The sequence below is a fragment of the Peromyscus californicus genome, unplaced genomic scaffold (assembly GCF_007827085.1).
Source record: "Peromyscus californicus insignis strain IS unplaced genomic scaffold, ASM782708v3 Scaffold_12__1_contigs__length_115047231, whole genome shotgun sequence".
Lineage (NCBI taxonomy): Eukaryota > Metazoa > Chordata > Mammalia > Rodentia > Cricetidae > Peromyscus > Peromyscus californicus.
This window is the reverse complement of record NW_026294413.1, coordinates 81011222-81037807: the sequence shown is the minus strand read 5'-3', so window position 1 is coordinate 81037807 and position 26586 is coordinate 81011222. Positions and strand designations below refer to the sequence as shown.

Below are 26586 nucleotides of genomic sequence, written 5' to 3'. Positions count from 1 at the left end.
TTTAGGCATAATATATAAAATATACACATAAAACCCCAAACCAAAACAAACTCCAGGTCACCCTACAATCAGTAGGGCATCCTACAGTACAGCCTCATCCAAACAAAGTAAAGCCCAGTGATCAAGTTCTACGTCCACTTCTTTGTAATCCTTAACTAACCTTACAGATCCGACTGTCTCCAATTCCCATTTCCTCCCATCACCACCAATTTCTTTGAAAAAACCCTGATCCTTCTGAAAAAAGTACAAACACAAGTACTTACTACTCTCCACTTAAATCGTCCAATTATTTATATTTAATGTTTTGCCATCTTTGCTTCATTTCACACATTTGAGAGTCCTCCAAAGTTACTCCATGTATCTCGGGGACTAAGGACAGACCTCAGACGGCTGCGCCCTGACAACTGCAGCACCGGTTCTTGGCATCATGTTTAATATGCAGCCCACATTCACACTTTAAGGATTCTCAACACGTCCTTAACAACTCAATTTGCTTGATTAGGATCCAATGACCAGGTATTGAGCTGGGTGTGTCCCTTCCATTTCCCTCACAACCCCCGGGTTTTACTATGACACCGACATCTCTGGAGACTCTAGATGAGCTATCACGTAGAATGCTCGTTTTTTGTGTCTATTTCCTCGTCATCAGATTTAGGTTAAAATTTTCTGAGGGGCAAGATTATCAGATTATCTCAAGGCGATGCTTTGAATATTACATCTAGTGCATGCTGTCAGCTTGTTCCACTGTGATGGCGGATCTGACCATGTGGTTAGGATGATCTTTGTCAGGTCCCAGCACTGTGAAAGTACCTGTTTCCTCTGCAATTAAATAATATGAAAGATGAAACTTCAATCATGCAAAAATGCTGTTGCTCAGCGGCTTTCCATCAAATGGATTTCAGCATCCACTGATAACTTGCCTGAATCAATTGTACATTGAAGGATACAGGCAGCTTCACTTTGCATCCACTATTTCTTGTCTGTTTACTAGTCACAGATAATTGTCCTTAATGCTTTAAATCCATGACTATCATTCCTTTTTATAAACAGGAAGAACAGTTTATTGAGTATACTGTAGGAGGTGAGCAGGCTGAGTAGTAACCAGAATACTATTCCCTATAACAGCTGGTGTCCCCACAAGCTTGCTTACAGATAGAGCTTGGTGGCAGAGCACTTACCCTACATGCACTTGGCCCTGGGCTCAATCACCAGCAACGGAAAACAAGGTTGCACTGCTCATTTTTAAAAACCACTGAAGTAAAAACAGTTGTTACTTACTGTTCTTTTCTTGTTTTTCATAACCAGACTATTTATTTTTAGTTTTTCAAGATAGGGCTTCGCTTTGTAGCCCTGGCTGTCCTGGAACTTGCTTGGTAGACCAGGCTAGCCTAAACTCACAGAGATCTGCCTGCCTCTGGCTCCCGAATGCTGGGATTAAACACACAACACTGCCTGGCTCTTTTTCTTTCTTTCTTTCTTTTTTTTTTTTATTAATGTTTATTTTTCAAACTTTAAAAAAATTTAAATTGATGTTTTACCTGCATGTATGTCTGTGTGAAGGTGTTGGGTCCCCTAGAACTGGGCTTATAGACAGCTATGAGATGCCATGTGGGTGCTGGGAATCAAACCCAGGTCCTCTGAAAGAACAGCCCCCCCCCCCCCCCACGCCAAGACAGGGTTTCTCTGTGTAGTTTTGCACCTTTCCTGGATCTCGCTCTGTAGACCAGGCTGGACTTGAACTCACAAAGATCCCCCTCTGCCTCCTGAGTGCTGGGATTAAAGGCGTGCACCACCACCACCGCCCAGCCAGCCAGTACTCTTAACTGCTGAGCCATCTCTCCAGCTCCCGACCATTTCTTTTTTATTTAATATATAATAGTTTTATTCAGTACATAATAAAAACAAAATCAATCCCTGAATTAATTTGTACTACTGGAAATAAATTTGATTCATCTGGTGGTATTTTTAGGAAAGTAGAACCCTTTTCACCATTTAAAATAAATTTTTAAAAAAAGAAAGGCAGCTAAGTCTACTACAAACATTCTCCTAACACTTATAAACGTCCCAGAGTCGGAACCTGCGGTCCACCCACCTCAGTTTCCAGAGTAAGGCATGTGCCACCAGGCTCGGCAAAGCCCGTCATCTGATGGCACCAGACAAGGCAAATGGAGTATACATGTCAGCTATAACCACAACGCTATTATCCACATTACCACTGCCGAGGCTCTAGAAACCTTCTACAAACTTGGCATCTAGAAACAAAACCTACCTGTCTAAGAATATATCCGGGAGTGGTGGGTAGGTCTGCATGTCAGGCACTCGCTCGTGAACAATAACCATAATGAAAGATGTAAACCCAAATACTATAAAAACATATACACAACTCAGTATGGTCTTCCAGTACTCTGGGTCCAATCTTCGAACAGAATGTTTGCTCTTGCCATTCATGTACTGGTACTGCTCAGAACTCAAGTCAGTGATGGGTCCATCGCAGTTGTGTGTGGGCTCTCCGTTACAGAGCCAGTCTGCACTCTGAAGAGCACTGATGAATGGAGTCATGGGACTCATGGGGCTGTCACTGTTGTAGCCCATCTCCTCCAAAACATCAATATGGATTTTCTGCAATTTCCTGACCGAGAGCATTAACCTTTTAATGTCTCCTAGGACTTTGATTTCCAGAGGAGGAGATCGAAGATCATATTCAGTCAGTGTGAGTAATGTGACTCCATCCAGTCGGTGCTTGTTGCATAAAATGTCCACATATTCCAAGAAACCTTCATCCTTCAGCCACACTGCTACATGCTTAGTAGTCCAGCGGCGAATGCAGAGTTGACTAGGGCCTGCCATCTCTTCCTCCACTGACTGTCAAAGGAAAACAAAACAAAACTAGAATGTAGTCCAACATCTTCATTAAAGACCAAATGCAAGTGCGAATACCAGAAACAATAAAGTACCACCACTATTGCCCCCACTGGCTTCCGTAGTCAAAGAAACAACAGTTATTCAGTAATGAGTATTTTCAATAGATTAACATTCTAATAATTTTAAGAGGCTGATAGCAGGTGTTTCAGTTTTATGGAGGACAGTTGTTGAACCCAGGACTCACACAGGATAAGTGATCTACCCAGCTTTAACACTTTAGAAAAAGGAGTTTTACAAATGGTGTTTCCACAGCATGTCAACAATGATTACTTCCAAAGATTACTATTGAGAACACTGGAGGGGTAAAAATCCCATTTTAATGCTTTTTATAAAATGAAATCTATAAAAGACATATGGGAAAAGCTAAATTTCTGAAATTGTCATGTTCATGGTTAAAAAAATTTTCCCACTTGAGGTAGAAAAGAACAAAATTACAGATAGTAAAATTCCAGGAAACTTCAGATTTGTACATCTCTATCTACTATATATGAAATGATTTAGCCAACAGATAAAAAGATTTTAAAATAGCTATGAACTTCAGCTAAGTTCCGACTAGCCTTTGAAAGTCCCACTGCAGAAGTGAAAAGGCACTTCTGGGAGTTAGTGGTCAGAGTTTTAAAAGAAAACTGCCATTTCACTATACTCATAAATAAGAAGCAAAATTCAGATTACAGTTATAAAAGGCTATTTAAGTGCACTAGTTTTAAAAGTACTGATAATTTTTGCTACTTTGATCCTACTCAGGCTATATATGTTTTTTTCTCTTGTAAAACTTGGGTCTATTTCAAGTTTTTAAAGTGTATCAGATACATAGAAAACAAAGGCTGATACAGAAAAAAGGGATAACAAAAACTACTTCTCATGTGTCTACTTCTTGGACTATTAAAACCTGAGGGTTTTCTGGATTTCTAATAATTCACTATATTTCCTTCTGAATAATGTTTAAAAACTGGACAAGTATTTTTTAATCCACAATGATACAATAAATACCCAGTTTTTAAAGAAAAAAAAAACAGCTGCAGTAAAATGTTCTGGGTAGATTGAGTTATATGTTTCTTTTGGGAAAATTCTAAGCTATACTATACAGTCTGAAAAAGAACTTGCTTTAAAAAGTAAAACAAAAGTTGGTGGTGGTGGCCCACACCTTTAATCCCAGTACACCTTTAATCTAGAGGCAGAGCCAGGCGGATATCTGTGAGTTCAAGGCCAGCCTGGTTTACAGAGTGAGAACCAGGACAGGCACCAAAACTACAAAGAGAAACCCTGTGTCAAGAAAAAAATAAATAAATAAAACAATCCAGGCGGTGGTGGCGCACGCCTTTAGTCCCAGCACTCACAAGGCAGAGGCAGGTGGATTTCTGTGTGTTGGGGCCAGCCTGGTCTACAGAGTGAGTTCCAAGACAGCCAGGGCTGTTACACAGAGAAACCCTGTCTTTAAATTCCCTCCCCCGCTGCCCCCCCCCCCCAAAAACAGAAAAGAAAAGTTAATATAACTGAATACCCTCCAGGACAAAGGTTTTCCACAATGTCTGAGACAGCATCGTCTCTCTCCTCCCACCCAGATGATGCTCTGATCTCCTGACTTAAGCATTTCTCATGGCTTTAGAGCACACATTCTGGAGTCAGGAAAAACATCTCAGCTTCCTTAGGCTGAGGAAAGGAAAAGGCAGGTAATGTTACAGTCTCCCCTTCCCACACAAAACACTTGTCACAAAGACTTAGTATCACTGAACAAAAGCAGATCTATGAACTAATAAGCTCACTCATATCAGCAAAAGTATTCAGGAAATAAGAGACAGACTTGATGAGATTCACCCAAAGATGAAAATGTCCATCGTTAAGTATTTTGTCTTGATACTAAAAAAGCAATCCTCGTTTTTTGGAAAGATTAAAGTATATTTCATTATCAACCCACATTTTTTCCCAATCTTAGAAAATTAACATCTTATCCATCAACAAGGAGTTTGTATTTTAAGTCTGCTGCAAAGTTACAATATAGCATATGTAAAACTCCAGTAAACTATGGTTTTGCAACGTTTAAGTTTACACTCCTTGCCAAATGGTTTCACCCTTTCTGCTACATCTGCATATTCCTTTCCCAGTCCGCTCCGACTAAATCACCAAACTTGGATACACAACAACACACTATAAACGCAGCAGCAGTTACCAAGTAGCAAACCTCATCTACAACAAGTAAAATTCCCCTTTATCTCCACTCTCCTACTTTCCCTTCTCCAGTGACTTACCACCAGCGGGTTCCAAGTCACTCCCATCCTTGGAGCATTATTCTTTAGTACAGTTTTATCTCACACTCTGAGCAAAATGATTCTTCTCTTCTTTCACATTTCTCCCCATATTAACTCACCAGTTCTTTCAACTTCAATCAAGCTTTGATGCCCATGCTTTAACCACTAGATAATATGAGTACCAACATAGAAGCCTCCTAGGAGCCTTTGAGCTTGCTGTGGGAATGCCTTAAAAGCATGACACATTTCACCACTCTGCCTCATCCAGGTTAGTGCATGTCCTTTAATTGTGTGCTACTACATAATAGTTACAGGGCCACAGTAACCAGTACTTACTCCAACTGTGAGAACTTGTACTAAAAAGAATATTAAGAATGACAGTAAGCTTCAGGGTCCATTTAATAGTCATGTTGTACCACAGGAATTCCAGGGAACAGAAAATTTTGAACAAAGAATACGACAGACACTGGTTTTATACAAATCAATAAAATGAATTTTGGTCAGTAAATGTTTAAGGATGCTTTCTGTTTTAACTAATAATTGATTCACATCAATTATCTGTAGGACTGCTGCTTCTGGCCAAGATATAAAAACAGAACAAATTTTACTCTCTCATTTGAAGTAATCAAATGATGAATAAAATACATGAAAAAGATTCAAAATGATGGACATCTCAGCCAAATCCCTGAGAGATAGTAAACAAATGAGGTGGACTCACAGTATTCAGGAGAGGCCTAAGACAAGAAACGCGGGTGAGCTGAGCTCACCAAGGTGGCTGTATTTGTGGGGCACTCCGATGGAGAACTGAGAGATCCACAGGGGTTCTCCCTTGAATACTCACCAGAACATGCACTTGTTAAGATGGAGAAGAGACCATTCAGGATCCCCAACCTCACACATGGACAAAAAGCCAATCCCAATCAGACTGACCAACAGTTCACAATTCACGGGATTTTAGAACACACAATAGCAATGGGGCAAAATCAAATCTAAACCCACAGTTCTCAGCCAAGGCTAATTCCCCCACTTTCCAGGACAGTCAACAGTATGTGGATGTATTCTTCATTGTCTCCACTTGGTGAGGGGTTACCAGCATGTAGGAAGTAGACACAAGGGTGCTGGTAAAAATCCTAGAATGCAGGGGTTGGGGATTTAGCTCAGTGGTAGAGCGCTTGCCTAGCAAGCGCAAGGCTGTGGGTTCAGTCCTCAGCTCCGGGAAAAAAAAAAAACAACAAAACAAAAATCCTAGAATGCTGCATACCTACAACTCAGCACCCTGGAGGCCAAGCCAAGGTGATGGTGAGTTCAAGGCCAGAGTGGACTACACAGAGAAAATTTATCAGAGACTATATAGTGAGACCCTCTGTGCTGTCTATTTTTATCTAACTTGACACAGGCTAGAGTCATCTGAGAGGAAAGAATCCCAACTGAGAAAATGCCTTTACAAGATTGAGCTGCAGGCATGACTGTACAGCATTTTCTTAATTAGTGATTAATGAGGGAGGGCCCATCCCATTGTGGGTGGGGTCATCCCTGGGCTGATGGTCCTGGGTTTATAAAAAAGCAGACTGAGCTAGACATGAGGAGCAAGACAGAAAGCAGCACCCCTCTATGGCCTCTGCATCAGCTCCTGCCTCCAGGTTCCTGCCCTGTTTGAATCCTGTCCTGACTTCCTTCAGTGATGTGGAAATGTAAGCCAGTCCCCCCCTCCCAGCCCCCACCACCAAGTTGCTTTGGTTATGATGTTTCATCACATCAGTGATAACTGTAAGACACCCTCCCTCAAAAAAAAAAAAAAAAAATCTGCCAGGAATGGTGGTGGCAGATGCTTTAATCCTAGCACTCAGAAGATAAAGGCAAGTGGATCTCTGTGAGTTCAAGGCCAACTCGGTCTATTATAGCAAGTTCCTGTTGCAGGAATTTAGCAGTCCTGTATCTGGGGTAGATATTAGAATGAACAGTTCTCACTGTATCCAGGGTAAACATTAGAGTAAATAGTTGTTTTCTAGAAGTTACTCTGACCTTGAAGAATCTTTGTGGAAAACAGTGATTGATTTCCATGATTTGTGGAATTGTTTTTCTGAAGGGGCGTTGCAGTCTTCGAATGACTTTGGTCACAAGATGCCTCTGGCACACCATTATGTATTGCAAATGACACACAGTAAAGACTAAAGTCATGAGAGCATGTGATGCTTTCCTTTAGAGAGACGTATAGATTAGATAGCACCTTGGTATGAGGAAGTACTTTACCCAAAAAACAACTTTGTGTAACAATCAATAAATAGGCCTTTGTATGGCTGTTTGGTGTACAGTTCATCAGAGGCTGGACCTTCCTGTTTCCACACAGGCCTTAAAATTTCATGTTGGAGTGACTTCTTTCTTCAACTGACCCATGCAACATAGACTATCCCAACAAATTCCAGACCAGTCAAAGTTACACAGAGAGACCTTGTCTCAAAACAAAAATCAGCAGAAAACTATGGTGTACTGGAATCCTAGCTCTACAAACAAAAGAACTGTTTGTCTCCCAAATGTCATTTTGCTGTTAATGAGAAAAATTACCCTAGGCTACATATACCTTTCTCTGGTCTAGCCTCACAAATCTTAAATGTACCTTGCAAGTTCAGGAATCTTTATAGGATATATAAGAATATAAAGGTATCTAGAATCCAAAAGCAAGATATTATAATCCATGGGGAAAAAAAATCAATAGAAATTGACCAGCACTGACAGAGATAACAGAATTAGAAGGTAAGAAGGAAATTTACATAATTATGACAGCCTGTATACATCTCAACATGTTAAACAGAAACCGGAGTGCTGGAACATGCCTATCACTCGGCACTGAGGAGGATGAGTCAGGAATATTTAGAATTTGGAGCCAGTCCGGGATTCATGGTGAGTTCAGGGAGAACCCCCGCTGTATCATGAGGCTGTGTCTCAGGAACTAGAAAAAGAGAAAATTAGGCAACTCCCTGAGAGAAGCTGGAACCCAGGTCTCAGGTGTGTCCTACTTTCTTCCCAAGCCCATCCTCCCCCTTTCTCTTAACCACCTTGTTTAAAATCTATGTGGAAAATCTTTTAATAAACCCCCAGCTCTGAGGCTGGAGAGATAGCCGCACAGTTAAGAACACTTGCACCTCCTCCAAAGGACACAAGGCGAGTATCAGCACTCAGAGAGCAGCTCATGAGCATCTGTAAATTCAGTCCCAGGAGACTCTAACATCCTTTTCTGGCTTCCAAGGGCACCAGGCACACACATGGTACACAGACATGCTTGCAGCTACAACACCCATACACATAAAATACAAGTTTTAAAAATTTAATTCCCAAATGTGGAGGCCAGAGAGAGGGCTGAGGCTAAGGGTACATAATGCTCTTATAAAGGACCTGAGATTCCATGTCAGGTGGCTTACAACTGCCTGTAGCTCCAGCTCCAGGGGATCTGATGCTCTCCACCAGCACCTGAACTCATGTGTGCACACCCCAGACAGATGCATTCGTGTGCACACATAAAATGTAGCAAAACAAACCTTACAAGTCCCAGCTCTGCTTTGAAGGGGCTCACCCTGAGGGCCTTTTCTGCATAGACACCACTAATCCCAGTTTGGCCTGAGTTGAAGGCCCTCAAAGATTTGGGGAACTCCTTGGCCTGCTGTAAGTGACAGACTGAAACCAAGCCTCCTTTTTCTCTGACCTTTTTTTTTTGGAGTGGGGGTGTTTCAAGACAGGCTCTCTCTGTGTTAATAGTCTTGGCTGTCCTGGAACTCAATCTGTAGACCAGACTGGCCTCGAACTCACAGAGAGGATTGAAGGTGTGTGCCACCACCGCCCAGTCTTCTCTGCCCCCCTTGACATTACTTTCTCATTCATAATCTCCCTCAAGCACTGATGATTCCCTTCAAATGACAACTGCTTTCAATCTATAAGCATGGAAGAAATTACAGAAAACAAAACGTCAAAAGGATCAGCAGGGCATGGCTTTAATCCCAATGCCCAGGAGACAGGTGCAGGTGGATCTCTGTGACATCAGGCCAGCCAGACATAGTGAGTTCCAAGCCAGCTATAGCTACACAGTGAGAGCCTGTCTAAAAAAAGGGGAGGGGGAAGATGAGGCAGACTAGAAAGACAGGGAAAATTATATGGGGAAGAAAAAAGTCCCTCACTTTGAAGTCTGATTGAAGCCTCCTGTTCACTGAGAAGCAAGAATCTAGTACAATTACCATTGGCTGTAAAACTACCAACACAGAGATAATATTCCTTTCCCATACAGATAGTTCATCTTAAAGTCACAAATGACCAGGTATAAAACCTGAATGTGTCTGACCCCTGGGAGAGCCTCATTCCTTTCCCTAGACATTTGTGACAATCTCTAACAAGACTGTTAACTGTTTACAGTAAAGGCATCCATCCTATGATCTAGACTTTCCCCTCATCAATCAGCATCCTGTCTGCTGTCCTTCAGGAACCACCCTGTGACCTCCTTTAGTTTTCTGCAACCCTCTTCGCTAACTGCTTCACCTTCCCTAAAATCCATCCATGAGTGTTGTAAGGACAATGCAGTGGCTCTCAGAAGCTACGCCTACATCCTTCTTTCTTCCTGAGCACCTCCTGCTTAATTAACACCTTCCAGCCCTCCTGCTTAATTAACATCTAGAAACCTCATTCAAATATCTAACAAAAACCCTAGGTTGGGGATTAGCTCAGTGGTAGAACGCTTGTGCTAGCAAGCGCGAGGCCCTGGGCTCCATTCTCAGCTCAAAAACAACAACAACAACAAAAAACCTCTCCTTTAAGGAGGGAGGAGGGGGACAAGAGGGAGGGAAGGAATAGAAAGCCCAAAGTCAAAGGAAATAATAGAGATGAGAACAGTCATCATTAACCAAAAGGCAGCAAGATGGCTCTGGGGGACACCTGCTGCCAAGCCAGACAACACACATGTGGAATGAGAACAGACTGCTGTCTGCTGACCTCCATCCACCTGAGTGCCATGACGATCCCTACTCCCTGCCATAAGTAAATGCCAAAAACAAACCAAAACCTTTAAAGAAATTGAGTATGTAATACATTCTTACGGAGACTTCAGGCCCAGAGGCTTCACTGGTCAATTGTAGCATTAAGAAATAGTATCAGCCAGGCAGTAGTGGACTCAAGAGGCAGAGGCAGGCAAATCAAGGCTGGCCTTGATTTACAGAGCAAGCTCCAGGATGGCCAGGGCTATACAGAGAAACCTTGCTTTAAAAACAACAAACAACAACAAAAACAAAAACAAAAACCAAATACCAATTCTCTACACACCCTTCAAGGAAAGGATATTTCTGAATTCATTCCTGACAACAAAATCAAGGAGGTAACAAGAAAAGAAAACCATGAACTGCTATATGTGATGTGCAAAGATACAAAGATTCTAAGAATTTAAAGACATAAAATAACCAAGAGGAGCCAGGCCTGGTGGCACACGCCTTCAGTCCCAGCACTCGGGAGACAGAGGCAGGTGGATCTCTGTGAATTCAAGGCCAACTTGATCTACAAAGTGAGTTCCAGGACAGCCAGGACTGTTACATAGAGAAACCCTGTCTGGGGAGGCAGAGGCAGGCGGATCTCTGTGAGTTCGAGGCCAGCCTGGGCTACCAAGTGAGTTCCAGGAGAGGCGCAAAGCTACACAGAGAAACCCTGTCTCGAAAAACCAAAAAAAAAAAAAAAAAAAAAGAAAACCAAAAACCAAAACCAAAAAAAGCAAAGCAAACAAAAACCCCTCATCATTCATTCCTGATTATAAAAACTCACCAAACTAAAATAGAAAGAAACCTCACAACTTGATAAAAGGCATCTTTGAAGAACCTACTAGTATCTGATTCCATGAGTAAAGCCTTCCTCTAATTGTGCATGCTTAGTATACAGGAGGCCCTGAAAACTCACCCCCAGCACATACACATGTACGTACACACATACATACATACATATAAAAAAATTAAAAACAATGTAAACCATCAATCAGAGAGTTTCTAGAATTGGCTAGGCATGGTGGTGTATGCCTCGTAATCCCAGCACCGGGATTGAGTTCCAGGCTAGCCTGACCTACATAGCAAATTCTGGGCTAGCCAAGACTACACAGTGAGACCTTGTCTCAAAAAACAAAACAAAAACAAAAAAAACAAAACAAAAAACCCAAAACAAATAAACAACGCCCTCGCCCCCAGTTTCTAGTATTAATGTCAGGTTAGCAAGACTGTTACATATGAGGACAACATACACAATCACCTACAGAGCTGGCTCAGCTGGTAAAGTGCTTGCTAGGCAACCATGAGCTCTTGAACTGGATCGCCAGCATCCATGTAAGAACCACTTGAAAAGGCTAGGGTAGGAGGGTGGGAAAAGGAGTATAGTAATTTGTCTGGAATCCCAGTGGATCCCTAGAGCTCACTGGCCAGCCAGTCTACCCAAATTGGTAAGCTCCAAGTTCCCATGTGCAGTGAGAGATCTCATCTCAAAAACGGGTATGTATATATGCATGCATATATGTATGTATATATTTGTATATACCTAAGTGATACATACTCAAAGAGCATTTTAAAACTATAAAAATTATAACCTATGAAACTATTGGTTATATTTTTCACATATAAATTTTCTTTAAGGCCAGGTGGTGGTGGTGCATGCCTTTAATCCCAGCACTCAGGAGGCAGAGCCAGGTGGATCTCTTGTGAGTTCAAGACCAGCCCAGTCTAGTCTACAGAGCGAGATCCAGGACAGGCACCAAAACTACACAGAGAAACCCTGTCTTGAAAAACAAAACAATTTTTTTTCTTTAAAGAAAATCTTTGTATAACATGAGAGTGCTGTTCAGTGTTGAGACATGGTGATGCCACACTGCATTACTCAGTAGACACTGTTATGTCCAATTCCTCATTGTTAACAGCTGTTCACAATGCTATTACTATTACTACATCACCATAGGTCAGATTTCTATTAATAAAATAATCATAACAAAGAATTCAAGATGTTAGCTAAACACTTAACTCAGTTACCTCATTAAATCTTGATTCACTTTTTTGTTTTTCCGCTACTGGGCCTCACTATGTGACCCCGGCTGACCTGGCTTTTGCTAGGCAAACTCACTGTGATCCCACAGTGCTGGGATCACAGACAAAACCACCATGCCCACCTTGATGCACACTTAAAAGCACTGCACGTAAAGCTTGGTGCTTGTTCCTTTCCCAAAAGTGTGTGTTAGCTAAGGACTACACCCAAGATCCGTTCCCACCTGGAATGTTAATTGGTCCATGTACATGAAGCACTTCATTTTGAGATGAAAACTCAAAGTACATGCTGAAGTCACAAGCAATTAAGAAAGCCCTGGAACATCAAAGGTTAACACTGTCTTATCAAGACAGTCACACAGTCCACTTCTGCACTCGGCCTTTGACTATCAGTGGGTCTGAGTCCAACTTCATTCCCAGTTATAGATAACAAATGAAAGCAGCTGACTCTTCTGCATAGCATGAAACAAACAACTTTATCTTTCCTATGGACACTGCTTATGCAATTGAAAACATTCTGAGCACAGCAGCTCTTTTAAGTTTTTTTTTTTTTTTTGACCAGATTAGTTTAGTTTCTGCTAATAGAGATTTCAGTGGTCTAACAACAGTTCAATCCCTACCACCCTGAGTTGTTAGACAAAGCCACCTCACTAGGTAGCCCAGGATGATCTCTAACTTGAGGACCACGAGTGAGGACCACCATGAACTTCAGCTTGAGTTCAATATATTTATTTATTGTGTGTGTGGTACGTGCGCCTGTGGGTGCAGAGGCCAGAAATGGCACTGGGTGTCGTCCTGCTCTATAATTTCCCATCTTACTCCTGAGACAGGGTTTCTCACTGAGCCTGCTGCTAAGCTGGTGGCCGGCAAGCCCCAGTAAGCCATCCCATCCCCACTGCCAACAGTGTGATGCTGGGGCTACAGGTGCCCTCTGCCACGCGCGGCTTTTTACACAGGTGATGAGGATCTGAACTCAGGTCCTCCACACTTGTGTGGTGAGCACCCTTACCTGCAGAGCCATTTCCCCACCTTCTAGGATATCATCTTTATTTATGAAAAGAAAAAAAGGGAGGGGTTAGAATAAACCTAACTTGAAGTCTGTTTATTTTTTTTTAAACGTAATTTATTTAATTCTAAACTGAGGGTAGGGTTTTATGAACATCTGTAAACATCACTGTTATCTCCACAGAACTCAAAACAGATATAATCTGTTTTTGAGATAGGATCTCTTTTAACCCAATATGTAGCCAAGGATGATGGCCTTGAACACCTGATCTTCCTGCCACTCAAATGCTAGAATCATAGGTATTCACTATTTTATACAACTAAACAGATACACTTTTTTTGTTTTGGTTTTTGTTTGTTTGTTTGTTTAGAGACAAGGTTTCTCTGTATAACAACCCTGGTTGTCTTAGAACTCACTCTGTAGACCAGGCTGGCCTCAAACTCACAGAGATCAATTAGCCTGCTTTTGATCAATCAGGAAATTTAAGAGTGTGGTATGTGCTGGGAAGTGGTAGCTCACACCTTCAATCCCAGCACAGTAGGGAGAGGCAGGCAGATCTCTCTCTGAGTCTGAGGCCAGCCTGGTCCCCATCTTGGAAAAAGAGAGAGAAAAGCAAACAAATAAAAAACACACCCCCCCCCAAAAAAAACCCTTTGATTGAATGAGAATGGCCCCCACAGGCTCATATGTTCAAATACTTGGCTCCCCGGTTGGGAAGGATTAGGAGGTGCGGCTTTGTTGGAGGAGGCATGTCACCTGGGGTGGGCTTTGAGGTTGCTTTGAGGTTCTAAAAGTCCCCACCACTCCCAGTCAACTCTCTCTCTCTCTCTCTCTCTCTCTCTCTCTCTCTCTCTCTCTCTCTCTCTCTCCTTCCTACTTGAGGATAGGATGTAACTCCCAGCACCATGCCTGCCCGCCTGCTGCCATGCTTCTAGCAATGATGATTGTGGACTCCCCCTCTTAAACTGTAAACCCCAATAAACTCTTTCTTCTACAAGTTGCCTTGGTCATGGGTCTTATCACAGCAATAGAAAAGTAACTAAGCCTTTTCCTGTTCTCTAATTGAACGGTTTTTCCACTGTTAGGATGGTGTTTGTTTGTTTGTTTGTGGTGTTGTTGTTTTTCAACAAAACAATTCCATGCTGTTCTAATACCAACTTTCTGTGACAAAGGTAGCACTCCTTCAGGCCAGCCCAAATCACGTTCTAGAAGTCATTCCTAGCAGCCTAGCTCAAAATTTAAAGTCATTTCCATCCCGTGCAACAGTACTGTGACTGAATATAAATGGCCTTTGCCGTTTGTATTAATGTAGTCATGTATATGAGAGAGAAAGCAGGAGAGAGAGAGAGAAGACAGCAGGCACCCCTCCCTACCCCTGCACACAAGTGCCACAGTATTCATGGAGAGGCCAGAGGACAAGCTGCAGAACCCTGGGGATGGAACACAGATCATCAGGCTCAGAGGCAAGCACCTTTACCCACACTTGCCATCTCATCAATTCCACACAAGCCCTTTGGACTCTGAATTCTTAGACCAGGTCCATGTATGATGCTGGTTAAAAACTAAGTAAAAGCAAGGTTTATGTTGTTTCCCTTCAGTACCTGGGAGAAACTAAGGGATGTCTGCTTCCCTCATCAAATGTATGCACTTCTGCATTCTTTGAATGCATGGCATGTTTTGTTTCAACAACCTGCTTAAGCAACTTTTCCAACCCAGCACTTAGCATCAGTGTAAAGCAGTGGCTCTCAACCTTCCTAATGCTGCAACCCTCTAATACAGTTTTTATTTTGCGGTGACCCCAACCATAAAATTATCCCATTGCTACTTCATAACTGCAGTTTTGCTACTGCTATGAATTGTAATATAAATATGCAACCCAATGGGGTCATGACCCACAGGTTGAGAATCACTGATATAATAGCTCTCTGAAAAATCTGTAAATTCTTGCTAATATTGAGTAGCTTTCTTTTCAGTCTGTCCTTTACAGCAGGGAAAATAGCCTGATGTAGGACAAGGAGCACCGGAGTCATTGCATTGGTTCTTGGGAGTTTAACTTCAGTGTACCAGTGACAAACCACCTCTCTGGGGACCTCAACACCCTCACGCGTTAAATGGGGAGGGAAGGGAAGGAACAGGAGTAACCTTGCACAAACGACAGGGTGCACCCGGGCCTCATTTCACAGGAACACTGATCCACTTCATCTTTGCCCACTTGCTCAGAGGACTCTCTGCAGGGACCTCTGTTTTACAATGGTACTCTGTCATCTCCCAAGTAACAGGCTACAAAATAAATATAAAAACAGTGATAATAGCAGCAGCAGCTACATTTATTAATTTGCAGACAGTATTCTGAGGCTATATGAGTTTTTCTAACACTCAACAGTTTTACGAGGCAGATTAACTTCAATTTATAGATGAGGCAACAACATCAGAAAAATATATTTCAAGTAACTGAGGTCCCTACTTGAAATTGGCAGGGCAAGAATTCAAATTCAAGAATCAAACATTTTTTTCCACATGAGTTTTACGCAGTGAGTAAGGTGGGATGGGGCAAACCATTTAATATGAAGATATTATGACATTAAATATAAATATTTCAGCATGCTTATTACAATAATGACAACTTCCTCTGGGCATGGTGGCTGGCATATGGCTGTAAGCCAGTACTTGGGAGGTAGAAGCTGGAGACTGAGTTTGAGACAAGCCCGTACTACATAGCAAGACTCCAAATGGGGCTAAGAGAAGACAACCTCTTACAGCTGTATAATAGCCATCATTGCACCTAAGAAAACTATTTTATGTCCAATTGTCTTTCCTATCTATTCTCCTCTCAGGGTAGAGGTTAAAGCTATGAATTACATTGGGTTATCACGTATCTTTAATACAGAATAACTCACCTATTTTTTTGGAGGGGCAGGGGACAGACAGCATTCAGTTTGGCACAATTCTATAGAATGACCTACATTCTGGATCTACCTAGTTTTCAACTGTGCTGTGGTGGTCAGTGGTAGGTCACTCACACACACACACACACACACACACACACACACACACACACACACACACACCTTGGACAATAAGGTAAAGATTCATGTAACTACTCAGATGGAGTGTTGATAACATTTGGTTTTGGGATTGCAGAGACAGCTCAGTAGTTAAGAGCACTTTCTGTTCTTCCAAAGGACCCAAGTTCAGTTCCCAGTACCCATACTGGGCAGCTGACAAGTTCCTGTAACTCCAGCTCTAGGTGATCTAAGGCCTTTGGCTCCAGAGTCACTGCACACATGTGTATTGCATGCATGTACACCCATACAATTAAAAATAATAAAATACTTCTTTAAAAACATGTCTTTTTCTTTCTTTCTTTTTGAGGCAGGGTCTCACATAGCTCAGGATAACACTGAACTCCTGATCCTCCTGCATCTATCACCTGAGAGGTAAGGTTACAGACATTAACTGCTCTCTTTTAACATTTACTTACTTACAGCAAGTGTATAAATGAACCATTTTCAACTATCTGTAAGACCATAAAACATTCTCTACATAGAGGGATAACAAATTCAAACCAGAAGATTCAAATCAGACCAATCATTTTAACTTTAAAGAAGTCCAAAAGGTAAAATTAGTATCTTCAGAACTGTAAGAGAAGTGTACTCAAAATAAGATGCAGGTAGATTTTTAGGTAATTTGTAATACAGAAAGGAAATGTTGTGGACACGTGCTTGGGTAGTAAATTGATAAAGAAAAGGAAACATTACAAAGATGAGTCTGTGGTTGTTACAGGGGAAAAACAGTAACGGGAAGAACAGCAAAGCTGATTAGGAGTGGTGCACAGGGATCCTGGCCTACTGACCTGGTGGGGATTACAAAGTGGGGATTACAAATGAAATAGTTGCATGCCCCAAGCGCTGTTTGTACTACATTATCAATGCATGCATAACCTGGTTTCGGAAACCTAATAGCAAAGATTTCAGAGAGAGGTGGAGGAGAATACTATTGCTTATTTGCAAAAGTCACAATGAAAGCTGAAACTTTCATAATACAGAAGCCGAACTTTCCTCCATGTCTCCTAGAGTAACCACAAACCCATCCTTTGTCAAACCCTTTCTTTTACCGCTTTACAAGCACATAAATACATGCCAATAAACAATACAGCTTAGCTTGCTCATTTTATACGAATGGAACTGAAGAGTTCAGGAGGTGCTGTCCCAAAACACACCCAATTGGTGTGTTAGTTACTATTCCAGTAGAAATCCCTTGAATTTCAACAGCAGAAAGGGCCGTTTAACCAGCCCTGACCTTTTCACTTTCCTTGCCGACTTGTCTTTTTCTACATGCAACCAGCCACAAAGAGTCTTGTGAGAGGACTAGTCTTCATGTACTAAAGCTGAAAGATAGCCTTGATGACCAAAAATGGTAAAGACTGTAAAGAATTCAAACACACAAAGTCATCCTTATCCCCCACTAGCCTGGATACCACACTCACTCTCTCTAGTGAAACCAAAATTACTACTACCCAGTACAGGTATCCACTATCCTGTCATTCCTATCACTATTTACCTAAAATGTATAAAACATGCTGTTTTCAGGCTTCCCCTTCTTTGTCAAGAACTCATGTTTACTATTATTAATCACTCCTTGTAACAGTTGGAATCTAGATCCAGCCAAGGAGTCAACACAACAGCGAACGGAGGAAGAGGAAATGGCATTCTTTTCATGTTGATGAAAGTGACAAAAGTCCATATGGAGCCTTGGTGCTACCACATAACCTTTTCTGAGTTAAAAAGTTTTAAGAGTCTTATTTATTCAATCTTTTAAAAACTCAATGATAGGATGAGAACTGTGACCTTTCTCATCAAAGCCATTAGAAGAGGGCAGGGAACCAAGCGTGGATTACAGAGCATCTGAACATGCATGGCACGTTGTGTCAGAGATGGTTCTAAGTTACTCTCATGTTCAGATAATCCTCACAGCAGTCATATAAAGCAGATGTTACTAATGTCTCATTTGATAGATGAGAGAACTGATAGAAATGGGTCAGCAACTTACCCAAGACCATTTTAAACCAGTAAACAATACAAATAAAGGTTTCAGGCCCAACAATATCAGTTCAAAATGCATGTTCTTACCACTACACTGCTCAGCTTTGTGAACTGAGGGCTTCAGTCCTACTGTCAAAGACAGCTCCAAACAGTTTCCAGTTATCAGTAGAATAAAGACTGTAGGGTCACAGGGCTTGTACAATTCTGCACTTACCAAGGGCTTGCTTCACACACGTGCTAGAAACTAAGGAACCAGAGATGTAAATACCCTCACATGCCAAATGTATTCATCTATAAAATATTACTCTGCATACAGTATGTACAAAGTATTGTACTTGTGAGTCTTATGAATCAAAACGACCCTGCCCTCTATTTTACAGTCCAGAAAGGGTTGAAGAGCAATAAATAAATAAATGTGAAAGGAATTCTTACAAAATTACCTCAATTTTCAAAGCAATACCAAGAAAGTGGTGACTTAGGTAACTTGTTAAAAACTGGAAACATTAGGGAGTTGGGGAAACCCTAGGTTCTTTCCAGCTGGTGAGCTAAAAGAGGTCACTAGTGTCTTCTGAGCAGAGCCTGTGGAGAAGGAGCAGTAAAGAACACCGAGGAGACTTGGTGAGCAGCACAGAGAGGAAGGCAGGAGCCAGTGCGAGCCAGTGACAACCAACAAGCAGGAACGAGTACTGGGATCAAACAGAGAAACACACAAGGCCTGGTGGCGCACTCAGGGAGCAGAGGCAGGGGGATTTCTGGGAGTTTGAGGTCAGCCAAGTCTACACAGTGAGTTCCAGGCTATCCAAGGCTACATATAGTGTCTCAAAACATTAGGCATACAAACTACAAACCGGGACTGATCATAGAAAATGCTATCAAATTAAGAACCATGAGAATCACAGGACATTCTGAGTAAAAAGATGACATAATAAGTGTGCTTTAGAAACAATAATTTTTGCCAAGCATAGTGCTGCATACCTTTAATCCTTCAATTTAGAAAGCAGAGGCTTGAGGATCTCTGAATTCAGTGCCAGCCTGGTCTACAGAGTGATTTCCAGAATATCCAGGGCAACACAGAGAAACGCTGTCTTGAAAAAAAAAAAAAAAACACCAGCCAGAGAACTTAGGTTTAATTCCCAGATCTATATGGCACCTCAGAAACCATCTGTAACTTGTTCCAGGAGATTCAACTCCCCTCTTCTGGCCTCTCTGGGTACTGCACATGTGGTACAGATACACACGCAGGCAAAGCATATGCTTCAAATGAAAATCACTATTTCTTAAAAAGAAAATAACTGTTAGAAGAGTGTAGAACACATTAGAAAGTTTGAGCCACAGTAAAGCATAGCTACACCTATACCTACCATATAACCCAACAAGAGACTCCTGAGATCTCCTCCAAAGAAATGAAAACTTGTGCTACACTAACACCTACAGACAATAGCACTATTTGTAATAGTTGACATGTCCAAGAAACCAAAAGACCCTACAATATGTCAACAGTTAAAACTGTGGTACCCTGATAGCATGAACTACAACCCAGCAATAACAATAATACATTTCTGTATTTTCAATACCTTGAGGGAATCTCAAGGGCATTAGACTTGAGGGAAAGTCAGTCTCAAAAGGTCATACACTGTGGTTCGACCTGTACAACAGCTTCAACCTGACAAGGTTACATAAATGGATCCATCAGTGGGTGCCAAGGGTTAGAGATAAGAGCACAGAGAAGGATCTTTGTAATGAAGGAACAGCTCTTTATTTGGATTAGACCAACAGTTATAAGAATCTATTCAAGATGACATGACAGTTCCCTGTTTTGACACTGTCTTATAGTTATGTAAGATCTAACTACAGCAGGAAAGTGGATAAAAGTGCATGGGTTCTCTGGCCCCTTCGGTGCTACTTCCTGTAAATCTACATTTCAAAACAAAATGTTTAAAAGTTCTTTTTTAAAAAGGAAACCATCCTAAATAATGAAAATGGCATGCCTTTTTAGTTTAAAAAAAGAAAGAGAGCCAGGCGGTGGTGGCGCACGCCTTTAATCCCAGCACTCGGGAGGCAGAGCCAGGCGGATCTCTGTGAGTTTGAGGCCAGCCTGGGCTACCAAGTGAGTTCCAGGAGAGGCGCAAAGCTACACAGAGAAACCTTGTCTCGAAAAACCAAAAAAAAAAAAAAAAAAAAGAAAAGAAAGAGGAATGCCGGGCATAGTGGCGCACGCCTTTGATCTGTATACACTGCCTCTGTGTGTGTGTCAAATTTTGGAGTTGTCAAATCTTGGAGTTACAGATAGTTGTGAACTGCCATGTGGGTGCTGGGAATTGAACCCAGGTCCTCTGGAAGAGCAGTTAGTGCTCTTAACTGCTGAGCCATCTCTCCAGCCTGTTTTTTTTGTTTGTTTGTTTGCTTTTTGTTTTGTTTTGTGGGGTTGTTTTTTCTTTTTCTCTTTTTTGTTTTTTCAAGACGGAATTTCTCTGTGTAGCCCTGACAGTCCTGAAACTTACTCTGTGGACCAGGCTGTCCTTGAACTCACTTACCTCTGCTGGAATTAAAGGCCTGCGCCACCACCACCCATCTCAGAGGCAGCACGCTTAACCATTCTTCTTTTGAGTTTTATATCAGACTCTATTGGCGACAAACTCTCTCAAATTTAACTCCCTACCCTTAGTTTATTCAGGTGTATATTGGACAATTATATGGATCACTGACAGTGTTAACACTGTAAGGATTTTGTCCTACTGATTAACAAAGTGATGGACTCAAAGCCTCAGATAACTATCTGTTTAAAAATCTCTTAGTTCCTCTTGGTATAAAGGTGAAACCATTCTTAAGTTATAGTTACAGTTAGTGGGGGATGAAGTTGGATCTGTAGTCATGTCTTGTTTTTGGATATTGTGATTTTTTTTTTTTTTTTTTGGTTTTTTGAGACAGGGTTTCTCTGTGTAGCTTTGCGCCTTTTCCTGGAACTTACTTGGTAGCCCAGGCTGGCCTCGAACTCACAGAGATCCGCCTGGCTCTGCCTCCCGAGTGCTGGGATTAAAGGTGTGTGCCACCACCGCCCGGCTGGATATTGTGATTTTGCTGGTTAACTCAGTATTGCTTATCTTTTATTAGTATGTAAATACACACAAATTATTAGTTCAATTCATTTTTTGCTTATATCTATTTGAGTGTATTGTACTTCACTGAAAAATGTTTTAAATTTTTTTTTTTTTTTTTTTTTTTTTTTTGGTTTTTCGAGACAGGGTTTCTCTGTGTAGCTTTGCGCCTCTCCTGGAACTCACTTGGTAGCCCAGGCTGGCCTCGAACTCACAGAGATCCGCCTGGCTCTTTAAAATTCCTTTTCTTACATGTTCAATGTATAAAACAAACTGGAAATCTAGAGTGAAGAACCTATCCTAGGATAGCAATTAATAGTTTTTGGTGTCGTGTAGTAGTGGTGTGTCCCGTCACGTGTGTCCATTCCCACCCCCCCGCCCCCCCAGGGTTTCTCTGTGCAACAGCCCTGGCTGTCCTGGAACTGGATTTGCCCTGGCTGTCCTGGAACTGGATTTGTCCTCAAACTCACAGAGATCTACCTACTTTTGCCTCCTGAGTGCTGAGATTAAAGGCGTGCACCACCATCACCCCTGGCTGTTTTGTTTTTTAAAAATAACCATTCTACTAGTTCAGTTTGTGCTACCCATGTACTCCTGGGTGTGGGGCCGTCCTCTAGAGCTTTGGCCTATGGTATCACACACTTAAAAGAGATCTATCTCTCCCTCCCCTAGAAGCAACCATCAGTAACTCCTCAGTTAGGGAGGGGGGCTCAAGCCTCTCCCCGCTTCCTGCTGGAGTGTCGACTGGCTTGATGTTGTGCAGGTTTGTGAAGAGAACCAAGCTTTGTGAGTCCTTAAGTATAGCAGGTCTGTCATATCCAGAAGGCAGTTTTGCTCTGGTCCTCCTAGACCTCTGGTCCTCCTGGACCTCTGGCTCTTGATCTTTCCACCTCCTCTTTCAAGATGGTCCCTGAGCCTTGTGGAGTCGCTATGGTAGCTAAGTGCTCCAGAGATAGTTAGTTGCTGTCACTGCACAAAGAAACTTCTCTGAGGAAGTCTGAGAGCTAGGGGCTTTTGTTGTTGTTTTGTTTTTGTGTTTTGGGGTTTTTGTTCGTTTGTTTGTTTTGGTTTTTTGTTTTTAGAGACGAGGTTTCTCTGTGAAACAGTCCAGGCTGGCCTCGAACTAACAGAGATCCATCCGCCTCTGCCTCCTGAGAGCTGGGATTAAAGGTTTGCACCACCACCTCCAGAAAGCTAGGTATTTTATCAGTAAATCCCTCTTATGTTTTCTGGACTGCCAGAGATTCCTGAGCTCAAGCAGTCTTCTAACCTCTGCTTCATAACATTCTTTTTGTTTGGTTTTTGTCTGAATTATATTCCTTTGTGATTCTCTTCACCTATTCATCTGTTTGATGGTCATCTAGGTTGATTTTGTGTCTTAGCTATTGTAATGAACAGGAGTGTGAAGTCTGTCTTTGATGTGCTAACACCATGCCCACTGGCTGGAGTGTTAGTCAGGTTTCTGATACTTTAACGGAGTATCGTAGGCGGCACCTACAGAGATGGTTTATTTGACTTGCGGTTCAGAAGTTCTGGTCCACGGACAGTGGGCCCTGTTGCTTTTTAATGTGTACAGAAGAAGCCTACCGTGACAATAACATGGCAAAGCAAAGCTTGTTTACCTTCCGACTAGAAAGAGTGAGCAGGGCAAGGAAGAGACGGCTCCACAGTCCCTTCAAAGGACATTCTCTCACGGGCTTAAAGTCTCCCTGGGGGCTTTTAGGGGGTTACAGATAAAAACTGTAGCAGCTAGCTACTTCAAAGTGGGGTTTCTGAGGTTTTTTGTTTGTTTGTTTGTTTGTTTGGTACCTTTATTTTTTTTGTTTTGTTTTTTGAGACAAGGTTTCAGATAACCTGAGCTGGCTTGAACTCATTCTGTAGATGATGAGGAACTCCTGGTCCTTCTGCCTCCCCCTCTAGAGTGCTGGGATAATATCACCACACGTGGCTTACTTTTAGAATTTTGAGGTACCTTCATATAGTTCTTTGGGTTTTAATTATTTATTTACTTTTATTTTATGTGCATTGGTGTTTTGCCTGCACAGAGAAACCCTATCTCGAAAAACCAAAAAAAAAAAAAAAAGAAAAAAGGAAAAAGTCAACCATTTTCACTAAAATGGGTGGACTAGAGGATATTATGTTAAGCACAGCAAGTCAGGCATAAAGTCGATATGCGCTCGCTCGCGCTCTCTCTCTCTCTCTCTTTCTCTCTCTCTCCTCTCTCTCAATCAAAAAGAAGCCAAACTGACCCAGCAGAGTGATTGCTGGAGGGGAGGGAGGAGGATAAAGGGAGGCTGGGGAGGCTGGGGAGGCTGGGGAGGCTGGGGAGGCTGGCTAATATGTTCAACAAAACAGATAATAGAAGCAGTGATCGGGGCTGGGAATGTAGCTCAGAGGGAGAGTGCTTGTTTGAGAACCTGAATTCAATCTCTAGCTAGCACAGCAATAAAAGGGAGGAGCAGGTTATATTTAGAAATATGTACAGACACACACACACACACACACACATGCACACAATATCAATTAATGAAAAAATATGCTATGAATTTCAGAGAGCAAGGAGGTATCTATGGGAAGGTTTGGAGGGAGGAAAGAGAAGGTAGAAATGTAATTATAATCTCAAAAAAGAGAGATGGCTCTGAGGTTAAAAGCACTGGCTGCTCTTCCAGAGGTCCTGCATTAAAGTCCCAGCGATCACGTGGTGGCTCACAACCTCTATAATGGGATTCGATGCCCTCTTCTGTCATGCAGGCATACATGCAAGCAGAGCATTCATATACATACATTAAAATAAATAAATAAAAAGTAAGAAGAATAAGGAAGGGAATATTTGGTAGCAGAATGGGATTATACAGTGCTACGATATATTTTATTAACAATTGGAAGAAAGGAATTCCAAGCTTCCAAAAATACCTGTGCGGAGAAGGAGACGGAACTGTTAATCACCCTGATCTGATTAAGACACATTGTATAAGGATATTTTTAAAACAAATCACACTGGGAGCTGGGGAAATGGCTCAGTGGGTAAAAGTATTTGCTGTGCAAGCATCAGGACCTGAATTCCAACACTCACATAAAATGCCCAGCACTGTAGAGTGTCACAAAACTCATCCTCTGGCTTCATGATTGTGCACGTACCATGTACACACACACACACACACACACACACACACACACACACACACACACCCCACAAAAAGTTTAAAAAAAAAGATTTTTCTTTTAAAAGTACACTGTATCTCCTAATCATGAACAATTTTGATATAATTTGATACATTTTTAATGTTTAAGGACATGAGGAACTGGAAAGATAACTCAGCTGGTAAAATGCCTACCTACCACGTGAGCATGAGGGAAGTTCAGATCCAGATCACCCACATAAAAAAGCCAGGCATAGCAGTGTTTGCCTGTAATCCCAGTGTGGGCTGGGAGGCAAAGACAGTGGAATTCTTCAGGCTCACTGGCCAGCCTGCCTACACGTTCAGTGAGTTATCCAGTCTCAAAATATGACTTGAAGAAGTGACTAAGGAAAATCACCTCTGGCCCTCACACACATGCACCCTCTCTCCACACAAGTGCTAACCACCCACCCATCTGAGCATTATAAACTGTAACCATATCGGATTACCGCTCTGCACCTCACACACATGCACCCTCTCTCCACACAAGTGCTAACCACCCGCCAGTCTGAGCATTATAAACTGTAACCATGTCGGATTACTGCTCTGCACCTCACAAGCACACACTACTCAAGTATTTTTTAAAGAAAACTAAAATACAAATTTATACAATTGGTTATTATTGATATCTAAAAGTACAGCTTGGGAAGCAACTGAGAAACTTCTGAAAAATGACCGTCACCCCTAACCAAAAGCACACAAACTACTCTACCAGGCTTAATTATCTCCACACACAAGACCACACTGGGTTCTAATTTATCACTATACAAGCTTTAAAACACAGAAGACATATCAACAAAATCAACGCGATCTGTTCAATTTTACAAAATCAGTTTTTATGTTCAGATGGTAACTACAGTGACCTAAATATGCTTGATCTCTTATTGTTTTGTAGTACTGAAGGTTGAGCCCAGGGCTCCAAGCACCCTAGACAAGAGCTGTGCCTTTGCTGTATATCCCAGCCCTAATGAATTTTTCTTGTAGTATTCTCAAGTGTGTCTGTGTAAATATACACACATTATTTTGTGTACAAAATACTCCACAATACTGAACTACGGCTGCATGAAGCATTCGTCTAGACTCAGTGACAACCATACAGTCAAACACCCCTAAATCAGTGTTCTCAACCCTTTGGGAGGTATCAGATGGCTCTCAACCCTTTGGGAGGTATCAGATGGCCCTTTCACAGGAGTAAACCTAAGACCATCAGAAACAGATATTTAATTATGATTCATAACAGTAGCAATATTTTAGTTATGTAGCAACAACAAAAATAATTTTATGGTTGGGGTCACATGAGGAACTATATTAAAGGGCCGCAGTATTAGGAAGGTTGAGAACCACTGAAGAAACATAAACACAGAATGATGTTTTAGAAAATTACTAATTTGATAATCAATACAAGTTTTTAAATTTTTTTGTTTCTAAGTGGTGTTGCAAAAACTAAAAAAAAAACAAAAAACAAAAAACAAAAAACGAGAGAGAGAGAGAGAGAGAGAGAGAGAGAGAGAGAGAGAGAGAGATCTCGAGATCTCCATACCTCAAGGCAGAACAATAAAGGGTGAAGAGTCTTAAATATTATGAATGGACCAGGCAGTGGTGGCACACACCTTTCATCCCAGAGTTCAAGGCCAGCCTGGTCTACAGAGGGAGGTCCAGGACAGTTAGGGCTACAAAGAGAAACCCTGTCTTGAATAAAAAAGAAATTATGAGCAAGACTAGGCTATGTGTGGCAGAGCATTCCTTTAATCCCAGTACCTGAGAGTAAGACCTTGTTTCAAAAGGGAGAGACGAAGAGGGTTGGAGTGTGTGTGTGTGTGTGTGGGGGGGGGGGGGGGGTAGATTGAGAAAATAAATTATAAACAAGGTTAATACATTTCCAGGGCTGGGAAAATTCCACTTTCCTGGTAGGATGTTTGCCTGGCTTGCAGAAGGCCCAAACCGGATCCCTAGCATTTAACACAATGCTCCTTAGGGAAATTACATCTTACAACTGCAACTTGAGGAACCTGTGAGTGAGGGAAGACAGGGTGATGGTAAATTGACAGAATGTGCT

At 41.8% G+C, this 26586-nt stretch overlaps 1 protein-coding gene across 2 annotated transcripts in view; it reads right to left on the bottom strand.

The window, feature by feature from the left end:
• Samd8 (sterile alpha motif domain containing 8) overlaps positions 1-26586 on the bottom strand; it is a 52247-nt gene that overhangs the window by 20268 nt on the left and 5393 nt on the right. For both annotated transcript variants that reach the window (XM_052733581.1, XM_052733582.1), the window contains exon 2: positions 2270-2862. In XM_052733581.1, coding sequence (XP_052589541.1) covers positions 2270-2862 — 593 coding nt within the window. The remainder of the gene's footprint in view (positions 1-2269; positions 2863-26586) is intronic.